This window comes from Cyclopterus lumpus, chromosome 4, assembly GCF_009769545.1.
Source record: "Cyclopterus lumpus isolate fCycLum1 chromosome 4, fCycLum1.pri, whole genome shotgun sequence".
Classification (NCBI taxonomy): Eukaryota; Metazoa; Chordata; class Actinopteri; order Perciformes; family Cyclopteridae; genus Cyclopterus; species Cyclopterus lumpus.
The window spans coordinates 21,065,840-21,082,478 of record NC_046969.1 but is presented as its reverse complement, the minus strand read 5'-3'; the positions used below and the strand labels follow the sequence as shown (position 1 = coordinate 21,082,478).

At 43.3% G+C, this 16,639-nt stretch overlaps 3 protein-coding genes across 5 annotated transcripts; 1 reads left to right on the top strand and 2 right to left on the bottom strand.

The window, feature by feature from the left end:
- Positions 1 to 85: 85 nt before the first annotated feature.
- Positions 86 to 8,565, bottom strand: olfml2ba (olfactomedin-like 2Ba). The gene is made up of 8 exons (XM_034531683.1): positions 8,137 to 8,565; positions 7,747 to 8,010; positions 7,444 to 7,551; positions 6,031 to 6,192; positions 4,248 to 4,476; positions 1,977 to 4,034; positions 1,298 to 1,474; positions 86 to 1,214 (listed from the first exon to the last, which is right to left on the bottom strand). The coding sequence occupies exons 1-8, from the start codon at positions 8,302 to 8,304 to the stop codon at positions 601 to 603; spliced, it is 3,780 nt and encodes a 1,259-aa protein (XP_034387574.1). The 5' UTR covers positions 8,305 to 8,565; the 3' UTR covers positions 86 to 600.
- A 647-nt stretch (positions 8,566 to 9,212) lies between these two features.
- Positions 9,213 to 13,187, bottom strand: LOC117729641 (torsin-1A-interacting protein 2-like). Of its 3 annotated transcripts, none has more exons than XM_034530909.1 (8): positions 13,074 to 13,187; positions 12,532 to 12,606; positions 12,303 to 12,407; positions 12,128 to 12,193; positions 11,628 to 11,801; positions 10,916 to 11,053; positions 10,621 to 10,761; positions 9,213 to 10,502 (listed from the first exon to the last, which is right to left on the bottom strand). In XM_034530909.1, the coding sequence occupies exons 2-8, from the start codon at positions 12,563 to 12,565 to the stop codon at positions 9,739 to 9,741; spliced, it is 1,422 nt and encodes a 473-aa protein (XP_034386800.1). In that variant the 5' UTR covers positions 12,566 to 12,606; positions 13,074 to 13,187; the 3' UTR covers positions 9,213 to 9,738. The 3 variants fall into 3 exon arrangements, with proteins under 3 accessions (XP_034386800.1, XP_034386799.1, XP_034386802.1); XM_034530908.1 differs by having other exon boundaries at positions 13,069 to 13,183; XM_034530911.1 differs by having other exon boundaries at positions 12,303 to 12,404; positions 13,069 to 13,183.
- On the top strand, positions 12,692 to 16,353 carry LOC117729640 (torsin-1A-interacting protein 2-like). Its single transcript, XM_034530907.1, has 8 exons — positions 12,692 to 13,446; positions 13,598 to 13,720; positions 13,823 to 13,987; positions 14,121 to 14,225; positions 14,318 to 14,449; positions 14,549 to 14,671; positions 14,772 to 14,822; positions 14,919 to 16,353. The coding sequence occupies exons 1-8, from the start codon at positions 13,368 to 13,370 to the stop codon at positions 15,701 to 15,703; spliced, it is 1,563 nt and encodes a 520-aa protein (XP_034386798.1). The 5' UTR covers positions 12,692 to 13,367; the 3' UTR covers positions 15,704 to 16,353.
- Positions 16,354 to 16,639: the final 286 nt, after the last annotated feature.

Here is a 16,639-nt window from a genome sequence, read left to right as displayed (position 1 = left end):
TGAATTGACATACACAAGCTATAATTAAAGCCACTTTAATGTGATTATTCAAACAAAGGAGACATTTTCTGTTAGTATTTACCAACTTTATTGCCGTTTCTTCAAAAGCAGTCTGATTAGCATGGGGTAAGTGCTCTCCCAAGACAAAGGTGTGATGTTACCACACAGACGACCTGCGGCATATGCAAAGAACAATGAAATATAAAAATCACGTGTATAAAACAGAAACATGGAATTTATCCATGTAATCGGGGGATTTGTTCAAAGACTAGCGCTCCTAAGAATTGGTTATGTGAATTGTTAAAGCTTTATTTGAGCCAAGACGTGAGCTGGTTCCGACACCTTTCTACGTTAATTTATCTCACAGGGCTTTCTTTTTTCTTTTTTTTTTACAGTAAAACAATATATATACAGTACAACTTGAAGTGTTGACTGAGAAATCGAGCTCATTGTTTCATTCATTTCAGATACATATTTAAACAAAACAAAGCACAAAACCCTTCAGTATATTTGTACATTTGGCCCTCATTGGTCTCCATACTGAAGGCCGTGTGGACTGATCTACAATCCATTCAAACCATACAGTTAACTTTTATAAAACTACGGGTCTGCATAAGCAAACTTGATGTTGTATGTGACTTGGTGTCCGTTGTCCCACGCATACAAAACGCCCTCTTTGGGATTGTAGTCAATCTGCGTGGTGTAGGTGTAGTTGTTGGTGAACGGCATTCTGGGAGTCATCTGAGTGTTTGTGTGCGTGTCGAAGGCGTATTCCAGTTTGGCGTCCCTTTGGTTGTGGCTGTCAACAGCGTAAAGGACGCCGCACACGATGAAGCAGTTCCCGTAGTGGTTTCTCCTGAGCCCGGTTCTCCAGGTGGTCTCCCTCTCCATGCTGAGGTCTGAGGGGTCCAGTCGACTCAGGACAATCACTTCCTGAAAGAAGCCCTCCTCATCGAGTGCCGGGTAGATGATCCACAGGCCACTCTCGTCCACGGCAAAGTCCACTTCTGAGTGCCGGCCCCACTCCCACGGCGATGACGACTCTTCGAGCAGCGCGTTGTGCAGCATGGTCCAGGCGGCCACGTAGCGCCGACGCAGGTCAAACTTAATGACGTCTCGGGAGAGGGCGCGGTTGTAGTAGAAAGCCCCGTCGTAGACCACGTGCCCTGTGCCAATCCAGTTGTAGGGAAGCTTGTATGAGTTGGTGAAACGGCCTGGAAAGGATAAAGAACAGTGGAGAAGCATGAGACTCCCTCAAAGCAGGAGGACAACAACAACTTTGACTACTGGCTCTCACCTTGTTTGAAAACCTCCAGGTTGCGGAACTCCAGGAGATTATTTCCGTAGAAGAAGTTTGTGACATAGATTTTGTTATTATCCGACTTTGGATCCTTCATCCACGCTCCTTCTTTCCGGCCGTAGGTGTTGTGAGTTACCGGCTCCGAAATTGTTGCCAAAGTGTCCATACACTCCCCTGTGAAAGAGTCACACAGACGTGAGTGAGGATTTAGAGGCTGTTTATCCAAACCTACGTCTGAAAATAATTAGAGGCTTTTATTCTAACCAGCTTTTATTGAAAGGTTGAGGTTGCGCACAAAGAACCGAACACGGAATTACAACGTTTAGAGAATTCACAGGATATTGTCTTTTTTGGGAATATCTTTGGTGGTAAACTCTTATAAGGACTTGCCGAGATGTTTTTTTTAGTCGAATGTCTCAACAACCAGTGGACGGATAGGCATGATATCTTGTCCAGACAGCGAGATTCACGGTTCCATGAGGGTGAAGCAAGCTCACTCTGGTGCCATTTGTGTTTTTTAGAGAAACGTCTCCACAACTACTATTTTATGGTTTTTTGTAGCTGTTTTCTTTGAAAGCATGAATTAATGTAATTAATAGCACAACAGACATCTGTTCATTTTAAACCTCACTTGATAAACATTCGATAAGTCTTCCCCTCATTCGACTCAACTTACCAGGTTTCCTTGAGGGAGATTCCTCCTGCCTTTGCATCGGCTCTTCGAATTCCGGGTGTCCCTCCTTCCCCTCTGCCTCTTCCCAGCTGATTTTGTATTTTTGTTTGACTTGAGCAGCCCGTCTGGTGGTGGTGGTGCTGGTCGTAGTGGCGGTAGTGGTCGTGGTGGTGGTGGTGGCAGCTGAAGAAGGGGTAGTCACAGGTGTGGTAAAAGCCAGGAACGTGTGGGGAGGCAAAGTCATCGGTCTCTGTGTTGTAGGAGGCAAAGTCATCGGTCTCTGTGTGGCAGGAGGCAAAGTCATCGGTCTCTGTGTGGTAGGAGGCAAAGTCATCGGTCTCTGTGTTGTAGGACGCAAAGTCATCGGTCTCTGTGTGGCAGGAGGCAAAGTCATCGGTCTCTGTGTGGTAGGAGGCAAAGTCATCGGTCTCTGTGTGGCAGGAGGCAAAGTCATTGGTCTCTGTGTTGTAGGACGCAAAGTCATTGGTCTCTGTGTTGTAGGAGGCAAAGTCATTGGTCTCTGTGTTGTAGGACGCAATGTCATCGGTCTCTGTGTTGTAGGAGGCAAAGTCATCGGTCTCTGTGTTGTAGGAGGCAAAGTCATTGGTCTCTGTATTGTAGGACGCAATGTCATTGGTCTCTGTGTTGTAGGAGGCAAAGTCATTGGTCTCTGTGTTGTAGGAGGCAAAGTCATCGGTCTCTGTGTGGTAGGAGGCAAAGTCATTGGTCTCTGTGTTGTAGGAGGCAAAGTCATCGGTCTCTGTGTGGTAGGAGGCAAAGTCATTGGTCTCTGTGTTGTAGGACGCAAAGTCATTGGTCTCTGTGTTGTAGGAGGCAAAGTCATCGGTCTCTGTGTGGTAGGAGGCAAAGTCATCGGTCTCTGTGTGGTAGGAGGCAAAGTCATCGGTCTCTGTGTTGTAGGAGGCAAAGTCATCGGTCTCTGTGTGGTAGGAGGCAAAGTCATTGGTCTCTGTGTTGTAGGACGCAAAGTCATTGGTCTCTGTGTTGTAGGACGCAAAGTCATCGGTCTCTGTGTTGTAGGAGGCAAAGTCATCGGTCTCTGTGTGGTAGGAGGCAAAGTCATCGGTCTCTGTGTTGTAGGAGGCAAAGTCATCGGTCTCTGTGTGGCAGGACGCAAAGTCATTGGTCTCTGTGTTGTAGGAGGCAAAGTCATTGGTCTCTGTGTGGTAGGAGGCAAAGTCATCGGTCTCTGTGTGGTAGGAGGCAAAGTCATCGGTCTCTGTGTTGTAGGAGGCAAAGTCAACGCTGAAAAGAAGGTGGATTCTGTTGTTTCTTCTGGTGTCGAGGCAGCAGTCCGTGTGGAGGTATCCGGTGTTGGAGCTGCGGTGCGGCGTATTGGTGCTGAGGTCGGGGCAGCATGGGTTGTGATGGTTATACTGGAAGATGGAACGGTAGCCAAAACCTCTGTGGCTGTATTTGGCGTATGTGTGGTTGAGCGAGCTGCAGTGCTGCTGGGAATGATTTGCATTTGTTCGTTCACCTCCCCGGTAGAGTTGTCCATCACTGTGGATGGTATATTCCTCGTCGTCAATGCTGGTAGGACTTCTTTTGTGGCGTTATTTTCGGATGGTTGGGTTGTGTTTATTGTAGTTGTGGTTGTGTCCTCGGCGGTGACGCTTGAAGAAGTGCCAGAAGGCTCAGCCGTCACAGGGATTGGCCCCCGAGTGATTCCAGCGGTGACTCTTTGAGCCGTTTGAGGCGCGGCGTCCGTGGTCCTGGCTCTCTGTGTGGGAGCGGTTGGTCCGAACGTGCCGCTCCTCGCTGTGGATGCGTCACTCTGTATATCGGTCGACGCGTCCACCGATGTGGCTCCACCACCCGCACTGACGAACTCATTGGGAGTTTTTGAAGTGGGCTGAGCTTCTTTGGGTTTTGCTGATTGGCTGGTCTTTGTCAAACCGTGCAAAGGACCGGTTGTCTTTGGTTGAAAGGATCTCGGCCCCGTCCTCGTCTTGGGGTGAGGGACACTGTGATGTAAGAGATTCTCCTCAATAAAGATGTCAATTGGGCCATCACCACTGAATCCATGATACTCAAAAACTTAAAAGAAAAAAAAGGAAAAGGTTAAGATTTGGTCAAATATACAAATATATATATATATATATATATATATATATATATATATATATATATATATATATATATTGTTTATCACAAATGTTTCCTGAGCAGGTTTTTATAGATTTGTTTATTGTTCCTCCTCTGCTTTGAGCCCATTCCCCGAAAGCCCTTAAACTGAGGGTCTACACTCACGGTTCTCTCCAGGCTCCCCGTCGTCCGCCACCATCGGATCTGGCTCCGATTTATAAAAAGTCATCCCTCTTATGATCATTCCGTTGGGGCCGGTCTTCGGCACATGAGACGCCTCCTTGTGAGCCACGTTCCTGGGAGTCACCTGAGGTTTAACTTCAACGATCGGAGCAGAACCATCTGTCTTTAGGAAGGACGAGTTTTCCCCAATAAACTTCTTCTCATACTGTTCCTGTAAGTGGACAGATGGACACACAGCACCTCTATGAGGAAAGAGCATTTACCTGTGCAACCAAATGCAGGAAGATGAGACCGATACATCAGTTTGATTACATAATGGGCCGAGGAGATAGAGATAGGAGAGAGGGGTTTAATGTGAATGCACTTTCATCCTACCAAGGAAAGAAAAGCAAGAATAAAAACAGAAATTATACAAGCGTTGCACTGGTGGACATCAAGCAAACTTCATTTTGGAACACTTTTTTTGTTCCAGGGACACATTACTTTTTTTTTTGTCTAGTGAGCTCAACAACCATCAAGAGGTCAGACCATCAGACTTTAAGTAAACCAAGTCAGAACTAACTTTTTGGGGGGGAAATAAATTGGCAAGATTGTAGGCATTAACTCCTTATTGCAGTGTGTGTGACGGTGTCAAGAACAGTTGATCAAAGCTGAACCAGGAAGTCAGTCTGTAAACTGGGATTGATATTTAAAATGGACATTTTGAGTAATACTTTCACTATTTATCTTCATTTTCTCTTCTAAATAAGTTTAGTTACCCTGCGATATGTATGAAATCGGACCGTAATCATGTTACTTAACTTTTTTTATTTTATCTAAGTAGCCGTACTCTGCAATTAAATTGGTGAGCGCAATGTTATTATTACTAATAATTGATGAACAAAACTACAAAGTGCGACCCCAAGTTGCAATAAACCTGATCCTTTAATAAAGTGTACACTTTTCATTTTTATTAATAACCTTGTTTAATGCTTCTTACAAGTGCTCCAGTGAAGCATATTACACGTGGGAGTCTCTTGCATGCAGCCCAGGTCCACCCAGCACTGCTGGACCGGCTCCCTACAGTTCACATGATAGCTGTCATGGATCAGGCCCCGGGGGTAAAGTCACTGGACTGCTATTGTCCACAGGGTCCGCCAAACCTTCCAATTACCTCAATAACTCTTTCACACATTCATGGAAGATTTAATAATGCTTTCGCAGTCTGGGCGGCAACATGTGAATCCAATCGCTCCTTTTAGACGTGTTTCTCTCCTTACTTAATACTGTGAGTCAGGTTTTGATCTGTAACAATATTAATGCAGGTAACACAAGACTCAAGTCTTATAGTGTTCCCATAGTTAAGTTTAGCAACTTTATTAAACTGCTATTAATTGATTTAAGAATGGCATCTCACAATGACTGGTGTAATCTAATGATGTCATAGTAATTAGACTTTCAGATAGTTCTGGTGGAGTTATTGGTTCACAACAGTAATTACCTGATGTGGGTCTCAAGCCACATTGTAGTTACAGGTACAGTCATTATTTAGTATTTAAAAGTTAATGTGCTGTAATAATAATAATAATTTTTAATTTTTCAACTCAAACTTTATTTATTCCGGATATTCCCACTGAGATCTTGAATCTCTTTTACAAGAGTGTCCTGGCAGGAATACATGTAGAAATCAATATCATAATAAATATGTATGTACTAGGTAGGTGTACTATAATCGTTTTCTTTACCTCTGCATCCTTTGTTGAAATGATATTAAGATGCCACTTACATCTGGGTCTTGATATGCTGCAGTCCTGCTGGCTTCACTTGGTCTCTTCTGGTCCGGATGCCAGTGCAGAGGGGGGGTGGGTGGGCCTTCAGTCGCATCTGCCTGGATCTGAGGGCTCTCCTGGGGCTTCACTTCAACCGTGGTGTAGTTCAGAGCCACTGCCTTCATGGACAAATCAACATATTAACAGAAATAGTTTGTATGTTTTCACGACAAATTGGCTGCAATCATCAGCAGTCATAATCACTAACAGAAGGAAATCTTAAGTCATTAATGAACCGTTTTCACTGCACACATTTTGACTTGAAAAGATCATTCCGCTCTATTCAAGTGTCCCAGTAAACAATTAAAGTGTGACAGTGATCCAGTATGAACAAAACCAGGACCCCGAACCTGCAGCAGCTACATGGAGTTCAGCTACAAGTAATTTCATTATTATATATATATATATATATATATATATATATATATATATATATATATACTGTATATATATATACTATATATATATATATATATATATATATATATATGTGCTATTATTATAGGGACATGCAAAACATGTATTCCGTTTGCCTTAACTTCCCAGAATGCATGCTAAAGAAATGTTGGTGACGTTGCAACTTCAACCTTTTCCCAAGTCATACCAGGACAGGCACAGCTGAAACTAATAAAAGTACGAATGGATACGCTTGATTTATGCATTAATTGTATTACGTGCAGCTGTGTTCTCCATGCCAGGACATCTCTGTGAACATGTTTATTTCAGAAGCAAATGCAGCTTTTTCCCTAAAAAATGTTTTATGCACCGCAGCTTTCTGAACAGCCTGCAGGTATGTTGCACGTGACTGCAATGTTTTGAATTACACCAGAGTCCAAATCGCTCAGCGATTCATTAAAAGTAGAGTGACACGTATGAAACATTTTTGGTGGATTTGGACCATCGGATCCAACTATAAACAAATTCAGAGTTAAGAATTAAACTGTTAATTGTTGTTCAATGTAAATGACTGAACACATCTGCACTGTACGTTTTAAACCATTTCCATTAAACTGAAGCATTTAGTCAACTAAAAATACCATTCTACATCATTTAATAAACATTTCGTTCATATTTTCATGCTTTAATAATATATTAAAAAAACGTGACAGTAATTGAAATGGATAAAGAAGGTATTTTGTTAGTCCATTCTAATCCTCAGTGAGATAAACTTCCAGTGTGATGGAAAGTCTGTGCACTCCTTCCAGGTCCAGCCCCTAATAAATCTGAAAACTGGCCCAAAGGGTGTGTTTTACTGGACACACTGAAGCCAGAAGCCCCAATATAAAGCACACCTGTTCCTATACAGTATAGTATACACCATCATATTTGCAGTCATCTTTTGCACACTCAAAAGTACACTATTGCTGTACCTTTTCCATGTTTTCCATGCGATCCATCAGCTTATTGGTAACGGAGTGCAGCTTCAGTAGATCCATCCCATAGAAGGAGCCCTCCAGCAGCTCGAGGATAGTGGAAAGCTAGAACGATCAAGTGGATTCCGTCAAAGGGCTTTACCAATTCAAGACATGCCACATGTAGGTCTATCCCCAGCCCATCCGAACTCAATCTCCTGAATTTGATAACCCGTGATATCCATAAACCCCAGTGATCCAGGCTCCATTTATGTGATTAGGATCGAGTAAGGCTGGGGAAAGGACCGGACGACACTTCACCTTGACATTCTCTTTTCCAGCTTCCCTAAGTGTTTTCAGCCTGAACTCTCCCTCGCATGGGTTGACTGCTGACGGAGGAGCGATGCAGGCGCACTTGCACTCTGGTCCAGATGTGATAGCCTCCACGCTGAAGAAGTCCTGCGCAGTGGCGCTCCCTTCTTCTATCCGCCGGCAGGCGCTCCTGCTCAGGGGTCTGACAACACATTTACACCGACAGTCAGAGCCTTCCGAGAGGGCTTTCACTTTGTCATAATCACCCAGCAGCTACAAAGAGAAGAGGACGGATGAATGTTGTACCACGTTCGACAAAAAAAAAAGTTTGAATTTTTACGCATACGAAAATGATGAAATGTCCATAAGACATGTGAAGAAAGTGATGTTTCCTCCTACCTTAGAGAGGATGCTCTCCTGGCCATCTATCTCCTCCTTCCGCCTGTGTTCTTGCTCTGCCTCGCGCTCAAATTCTGACCTGGGATCTGCACCCCAGGTCTTTGGCGCTGCAGAGCACCATGGAAAAAGCGCACAGCACAGGACGAAGGCGACGCATAGCTTATACATGCTGTGAAGCCCACGGAGCACCGGCAAGAGAAGTAATGCTGCGAGTGAGCAAGCAGGCACAGCCTGTCACAAATTACTGCAGCTGCCAAGAAAACATCATAGCCTACTCCTGGCTCCAACAAGAGGAGAGGTTAATCCAGAGGAGCCATCAGTTAGCGAGATTAAGCTTTACAGCGCGATGTCATCGTGTTCATTGTCAGTGAATGCGGAGAAACCGTGCAGTCAGCGAGGGAGCAGCCGGAGCTGCTGGAGGCGCGCTGACAGGAGGCGGACCGGATGAGACGGGCGAGGAGGAGTTACACCGCTTCAAAGACCTTCTCAATTATTATTAGTGAGGGGGAACAAAAAATGTGGATCTTTCCTTTAGATTCAATTTGGCATTCGAGTTTCTAATCTGAAGGATACGTTTGAGGTCGAATACAAAGTAACCTGTTGCATATCGATTTGATGCGTCTCTCTATACAACAACCCAGTTTCAGATGTGCGTGTACTGCCCCCTAGCCGCAAAAAAAGTTCACTACAATGACTGGAGGACGTTTAAATGTCTTGTTATGGAGCATGCTGCGCCCCGTGTGGCCAACCGCGGCATTGCATCGTTGGTAAATTGGCACCTGTTGAACACGTCGTTCATTAGTGGCAGCTGTGCACACGGTGCAGGCAGCTTCGGGATGCTAATAGCCGAAGTTAGCTGTTCCACGGGTTTTAAATAGCTTTCTTTCTTTACTTTCGGTTGCCGCGGCATATTCTATTTAGTTAGTCTCAAGCACACGCGTTGCTCTTCTTATTCATTCTTCGCCTGGACAACAAACCGTGAGTAAGCTGCTGAATGAACGTTACTTCAGTTTGTTGTGCACGTTCAAGGAAAAAATGGCTCAACGGACTTAAAGAAAGAAGCCTTAACAACGACAAAGCATTTTAAATTAGCTGTTTATTTACACTTTAAGGCACATCCAATTCCTGCACTTGTTTTCATCAAACCCCGAGCTGTAGTGTGATCATATACAGCCTCTCCGTTTGATACGTGTTCATGTGAATATATAAAAAGGGACATGGAAAGTACGGTTAAGACATTTGTCCTAAAAATAATAAACCTTGTGTTGTGATACCAAAAGAATAGCTCTGTCTTGTAGAGAGATCCACAAAGCCCCCAGTTGAAACCGCTTGCAATTTATCTATAATTACATTTAATTAAAGTACATTAAGAATAAAGCACCACGATGGACATTTTTCTTTTACAAACATCCCAAAGCATAATTTTCATAATATCAAGTGTCTCATTTATACTTCATTCCTTAATCTGTAGTGATTTCCATTATAGCAATTGTAAGAAACCTTTAGGGTGTTTTTAAAATCACTGACCCAGTGAGAAATCTGATAAATAGGTGGTAGTTAAGTGCTCGGACTAAAAAGTTCAAGAGTGACTATTCATGTCCCCTAGCACCCTTCACGTTCTATCCTTTCCTCGGCTGCCACAGGCAGTATGAGGTGAGAAATACGACTCCACAGTCCACTGTACTTGTCAAGGTCCATCCTGTCAAAAGATACCGGATGGCCATGAGAGAGGAACTTCTTCTGAAGATGGTCGTCCACCAGCTCTTCCACAGCACTCAGACGAGTCTCGGAAGGAATCTCCTCTTCCTCCCCCAACAGCACTGTGAAGATCAGACAGGTCTTCTTGTAGGCAGCGTTCTCGTGGTCGCAGTAGCGATAAAAAATAAGGGTGGAGCCTGGAGGCAGCTCCTCGAAGCGGTTAATGACGGCCACGGGTTTGTCTCCCTCGAAAGCTCCCTGCAACTTGCTGTCGATGTCCAGTTTGACCTGGTCGCTGTCCTGGCTGGCTTTACTGGCTCCGTCGATGTGGAGGACGGAGGCGTTAAGGGCAGAAGAGAAGGCGGAGGCCAGTCTCTGAGCCAAGCAGTGCAGCGTCTTCTCGCCTCTGTGGCCTGCGGTCAGGATCAGACTGACCGGCTCAGTGGGCTGGGTTGTTTGGAGGTGCCTCAGCAGGTGGATCTTGCTTCTATCCCAGAGCTCTGTACGTTGATTAGGGAACTGAGTCTTTACCTTTTCCAACTGCCTGAGGAAGATGTCTATTTGCCGCACTTCATCTTTCTGAGGTGGAGACTTGGGTTGGAAGAGATGCTGCCCCAGTAAGGCAATTCCTAACACCAACAAACTGGCTGCTGTCAGGTATGCAATTCCTATGGAGAGAAGGCGCATGTGTTATCTCAGTTGGAGTAAGTAATTTATATGACAACCACTGAGATGGTAAGGCCATACATGTTTCTAAAGAGAAAAGAGGATATAAGTATAAATTACCAAGATTACCCCCACAATTTCCAATAAGCCCTGTAATTTCAGCATCAGCAGTCTCCTGAATGGTAGGACCAATGGTTTCAACATCTCCCTTTGTCTGTGTGGGGATATCCTCGTCTTCCTTCTCCGGGCAGCTCTCATCATCTGATAGATGGTAGAAGAAAAAACTAAACTGGTTAGCAAACTTGTGCAGCTACATGTTCATGCTTCCCACCAGTGAACCACACCCAGAAGCTCAGCAACCGAAATCAGAAAGCTAAAAAATAAACATTTGAAATTTCATTAAAGTCCCAATCACCCTCTCCAGCGTCAGTGTTTATGGCGTTGGAGTCTGGGGTTTCCTCATCAGGTCCATCTACTTGGTCATCCTTTTTGCCATCTAGGGTTGGTGGGCTGGTTGTTTCTGGTGCTTTCTTCTCTTCAGGATGGTATTCTCCTGAGAACACAAAAAAGGGGTTCAAATTAGTTGTGTTTTCCTTTTATACTGGATAGGTCATCCATCTTATATCAAAACTCGGATGCCCACATGTATGATGCAACAGTTGTTAGTCACTGTAAATGTTACTACAGTCTTTTTGGTATGAAAGTCGCTCCTTTATGTTTCAACAGACTGGGATTCCTTGCTGAGCTGCCATGGAGGGTTAGCAACACAACGAGGGAATTTATCACTATAAAAAGGGCATAAACGCAGTTAAACAGCTACTGAATACAGCACAGCAAACCAATACTATACTGTGACTGAAGGTCAGTTTGTTTAATGACATCCACCTGCAAGTTGCAGTGAAGAGTGAGGAACATCATAAAAGAACGTCTGTAAACAAAGCAACCAACAGATTTGAGAGGCTGTGCACACTGCAGTAGATGCAGACAAAGCTTTGGATTTGGACAAAGGGCTGTAGCAAGCTTTTCCGAAGTGAGTAAATATAAGTGCCTTGGCTCTTTAACCATGTGAATAACAGGGATAATAATGTCAAAATCATTTGTTATAACACTTTGACAGGAACACTTACTTGAAATCTCCGCATTCATGGGCTTTTGCTCATTTCTTGGCATCTCTCTCTCGTAATCGCCATGGCTTCCTTCATCAGGGTTGCTGTTATCCTTCACATTCAGCGTTGTGTCGTCTTCGGGAGGTGAAGATCTTTCTATTGGAGGCACCATCCCCTCTTCAGCTGAATTACTGTCTGTAATAAAACCAGAAATTAATTGATGGCTAATGTTTAATTTTAAATTAAGAATCCTATTTTCAGTTCTATTACCGATCTAAAGGAAACCTTTTGTCTTGCTAGTTAATTTACAATAACTTTACGTGAATAATTGTATGACACATTGCAAAATGGATAACACGGCTCACAAACTGATGTAAGAGCACAATGGAATTGAACAACATTGGGTTGAGAGCAGATAAAAGAATGAACATTAACACACTACAAATGTCTTCTTGGCAATGAATGTTTGTCTATTAAAGACTAGTCGATGGAAATTAAACACTGCTGTAACATATACTTGCTTTTAACGTCGGGCTTCACCACATTGTCGTCGTCAGTCTCTTTGTTTGTGGATGATAAGGCGAAATCTTGTTGGGTGAGATGGAAACCATATTTGATTAGAACAGTAGATGCAGACAACGCTTTAGACTCGATGAATGGATTATTATTGACCTTGCTTGTATATCTTAATGTTACCTTCTGAGAGTTGCTGATTTACAATATCAGTCTCATCCTGTTTGCACTCATCAAATGCTGAGACATGAGACATATTTGTGGACTGAGCTTCTTGTCCCTTGTCTTCTGTTTTAAAAAATAAATACATGGCATGTAAAATTAGACTGTCTGTTGTATATGTTTAGTAAATATACTAGTCTAATATAACATATCTGTCGTCTTTTGTCATTTGTGTTTTTAGTAACGGTACCTGCTGTGTGGTGGTCTTTTTCTTGCTCTGCCATGTCTTTGGATAGGGGCACGTCACTCAAGAGATGGTTCAAAGCTGTATTTAAAAAAAAAAAAAAAAATTAAAGAAATCTGTACGAAGCACCTGTTTTTTACGCGAGCGCATTTAGCGTTATCAGTTGTGGACAGATGTTCAAAGTCTGAAGTCAACGCTTCTTGACGCCAAAGTTGTAAATATTGAATCGTCTGTTTCAAGAGCCCCGAGGTTAGCTGATAATATCTGGGGGGGGGCGGGGGTAATTTACTGAAATTGCTGCGCGAGCAAACATTGTAAGCAAACTGAAAATAGTAACTAACGTTAGTTAGCTATCAAAACGAAAGCTAATATATGCCATCTACCGTAAAGCGTTGATTAGCTAGCTAACGATTTAAGTGACATACGAGAGATGCTGGTTACGACAGTTGGCAAGGCTTAACGCTACATCTGTAAGGGCTGCCTTCGTGTAACTTAAATAACATACATAAATGTTAAGTAGTTATTCTAGTTAATAATTCTTACCACACCCTCGATCACATCGCCGTGGAATACGTCCAGTGTAACGCTTCCTTGTCTGTTTTTAGGTCGCCTTACGTGAGTCTCACCGACGAGTCACAAATTTCCCCGTCGGAACGTGTGAGCCGCGGCAAGTGTTTCCACGGGGATGTCTAAACGGGGGCATTTCCGGACATTGGCTGCGTCCGGTCTCGAAATGCTTCCCCTTAAATATACAAGGAAGTAAGGGAAGCTTATCTATTAGTGAACGCGATGTTTCGTCGTATTAATTAATTGATGTTGCCCTAATCGCCCGAGTTACCGTAATGGATTCCAGGGTGTCTGAAAATAAAGGATCTCGGCCGTTGAGACGGTCGACGAGGCAGTCATCGGGCACCGTTAAAGGTGAGCAAAGGGACTGGTTTACACATGGCTAGTTTAGCCATCGGAGCTAAACATGGCTCCGAGTTTACCGATAAACCTCTCCTGAATTTATGCTGAAACTAATGTTGCTGACTTCAATCTACAGTAAAATGTCTTTCTGCTCCTCCTCTAGTATTGACTGTTGAACCGACCATCAGGGGTCCTCTCAAGAGAACCAGAAAGGAGTTAAAAAAACAAGCTCTGGTCCCAGCTGTCAATGGTTCCGGCGATGTGGAGACTGACTCAGACGATGACGGTAAGATGCTCCAGTTAAATGTATTTGCCTAGTTACACCGACAGTTACACTCGTCGGTCCCTTTTCAAGTCGGTATTGAGTCCTTTATGTCCCATTTAACAGATTCCCCGAGCAAGAAGAGCCGGGCAGAGACAGGGGATGAAAGTGGGGATGAGAAGGAGATGGATGTCCAGGAATCGGTTGAAGATCTAGAGAACAATGAAGACCTGGAAATGGATAATATACAGGATGCCTCTTATGGAACTCATCAACCAACAACATACCACGGTTAGGGCTGCAGACAATTAAATATATAACATAGTATTCATCAGTTTGCCTGAAGTGACTTCATATTGCTTGTTTTGTCACCATCAGTTATATAGGTTTTTATTTAAATAAAGGTTTTCTCTTTATGAATCAGGCAACCGTGGCGATATACATTTATCCCCACGAGTTGATCTCGGTGTACGCCACAGATCCAGTCTTGCTGAAAATGAAGAATCGGACTGGATGAAAACCAAGAGTGGTAGGAAAAGGCTATAGATTGATTCTGCATGGGAATGATTACATCAAGGAAGGATAATACAGTCATCCTAATCTGGCTTGTTTGTTTATTAGTAAAACCATCAACAAAGGAACCTGTAGCCCCCACCAAGTCTGCCACACAAATCAGACCATCAGCAAAAAGACACGATGGGTTGGTCACCAGCATGGCCGACTACAAGAGGAAGATGGAGGCCAAGACCACTGGTATTGTAGACATTTTTATTTAACCAGACAAAATTGCATTGAGCATCTGTCAAAAAAAGTATCTGCTTTTACATTGATTAACTCTGCCTCACCTTTTAGGTATACAAACAGTTAACCATCACGTCCCACGTGTGTACCCAGCCTCAGAGAAATCCTACACAACGCGACAAGGTTTTATTAACATTCCGAAACAAAAAGAAACAGCTCGGTACAAAAAACAAGGTATTGCAGCTTTAACTGAATATTTCACTTCATTAGCAACATATAATGTAGCTGTGACATGTTTGACATTGATTTAATGAGATTTTGTCTTGTTACAAAGGGATAAAGAAAACTGCTGTTATCAAGAAAAGCTCTGGATATTCCAATCGCGGTAAGATATCGTTGTTTCAATTGCATTATCGTCACATCCAAATATACTTGTTTTACATTATTTGTAATCCGTGAATATGGCCTTGTGTTCCTCCAGGATTCATTTGGTGTTCATGGTATCTGGTTCTCCTGGTGCTGCTCTGTTCAACCCTCTTGCTGGCATGCAAGATCATTCCTATACTCAAAAAGACTGCAGATGGTGGAACGCATCCATCCAGGGCTGTAAAGCCAGAAATATTTGCTGATCATTTGTCTCTTCTTGAGACTCAGTTCCCAAATCAGCGGCCTGAGTTGTGGAGGATGAGCAAGATCCACCTGGAGAGGCACCTCCAAAAAGCAGAGCCCACTGAGCCGGTCAGTCTGATCTTTACCGCAGGCCGCAGGGCTGAGAGGACACTGCACTGCCTTGCTCAGCGGCTGGCCGCCTCCTTCTCTTCTGCCCTTAACGCCTCCGTCCTTCACATTGATGGAGCCAGTAAATCCAGCCAGGACAGCGACGAGGTGAAGCTGGACATCGACAGTCAGTTGCGAGCAGCCTTTGAAGGAAACCAACCAGTGGCTATCATTCATCGCTTTGAAGAGCTTCCTCCAGGCTCCACCCTCATTTTTTATCGCTACTGCGACCACGAGAACGCTGCATTCAAGCGAGTGTTCTTGTTGTTTACTGTGCTTCTTCCTCAAGATGAGGTCAAGGGTGACCAGAGTCTGAAAGACTTGGAGGAGATGGTGCACGACTATGTCAAGGAAAGGCTGGTGGACACTAGCAACCAAGCCAGTTTCAATGACATGGACAACGACAAGTACGGGGGACTGTGGAGCCGCATCTCCCATCTTATCTTACCTGTAGTGTCTGAGAAGGAAGTAGAGCAGAAAGGATGCTGATGAACCACGCTAGCCACCAACGAGGATGTCAGAATACCACTTTGGACCAGCCTCATCCTCCTTGGCAACGTGCAGGAGCAATGAACCAAAGAAGCAACATGTAAATATAACATATACACTTGAGTTTGAATGATTGACCGTTGTATTAATCTCTCTGTCAGAGATGAGGTTATACTTGCGCTGCTGTCTAATCTTGATTCTGTTTAACTGCTCTCAAAATGTTGAGTTTTTACACATGCATATATATTATATAGTTTTCCTTCTGAATTCTTCCGCTTTATTTGTACCCATCTAAGAAGAGCTTTTTGTGAACGATCAGCATGGATTACACTTGGTCTTTCTTTGGAACGAAGGAAAAAGGTAATTTTTCATGGACTTCTTTGTTTTAGGAGAAAATGTATATTCCCTATTCTGCATCGATTGGTGGTTTGCTTTGTTCTTCTGTTTAATGTCCCCATGGAGACGTGTGATCCATTGTTCATTTAATTCTCTTGTGTACACAATTGGATTTGCACTAACAACATCTTTGCTTTATCTGTCCTGATTGAGAGTGCTGGCTTTTATTAAGATCAATATTTTATATTCTTAGTTTTTTCAGAATGTGTATTTGTGCTATGTTGTCTCTTTCCTAGGTTGGAATATTATTTTGATGATTGTGTTGAATATAAAAGGCTTTGTTCTTTCCAGCTGTTGACACGTCGACTTCAAAATATACAGCTTCCCACTAAGTGATTTTTAATTTGTTAAAATCAAATGTTACTAAATATTAATTTTTTTTTAAAAGTGCCTTAATTACTCGTATGGCGAAGATTGGACTATATTTGAAACACGCATAAATCATTTGACATTATTTTCACAACCCAAAAAAGATTTCTTGCAGAGTTTGTTTCTGATTTGTGCAAATTAGAATTTCAAAATACAGGAAAGTATTCTTTC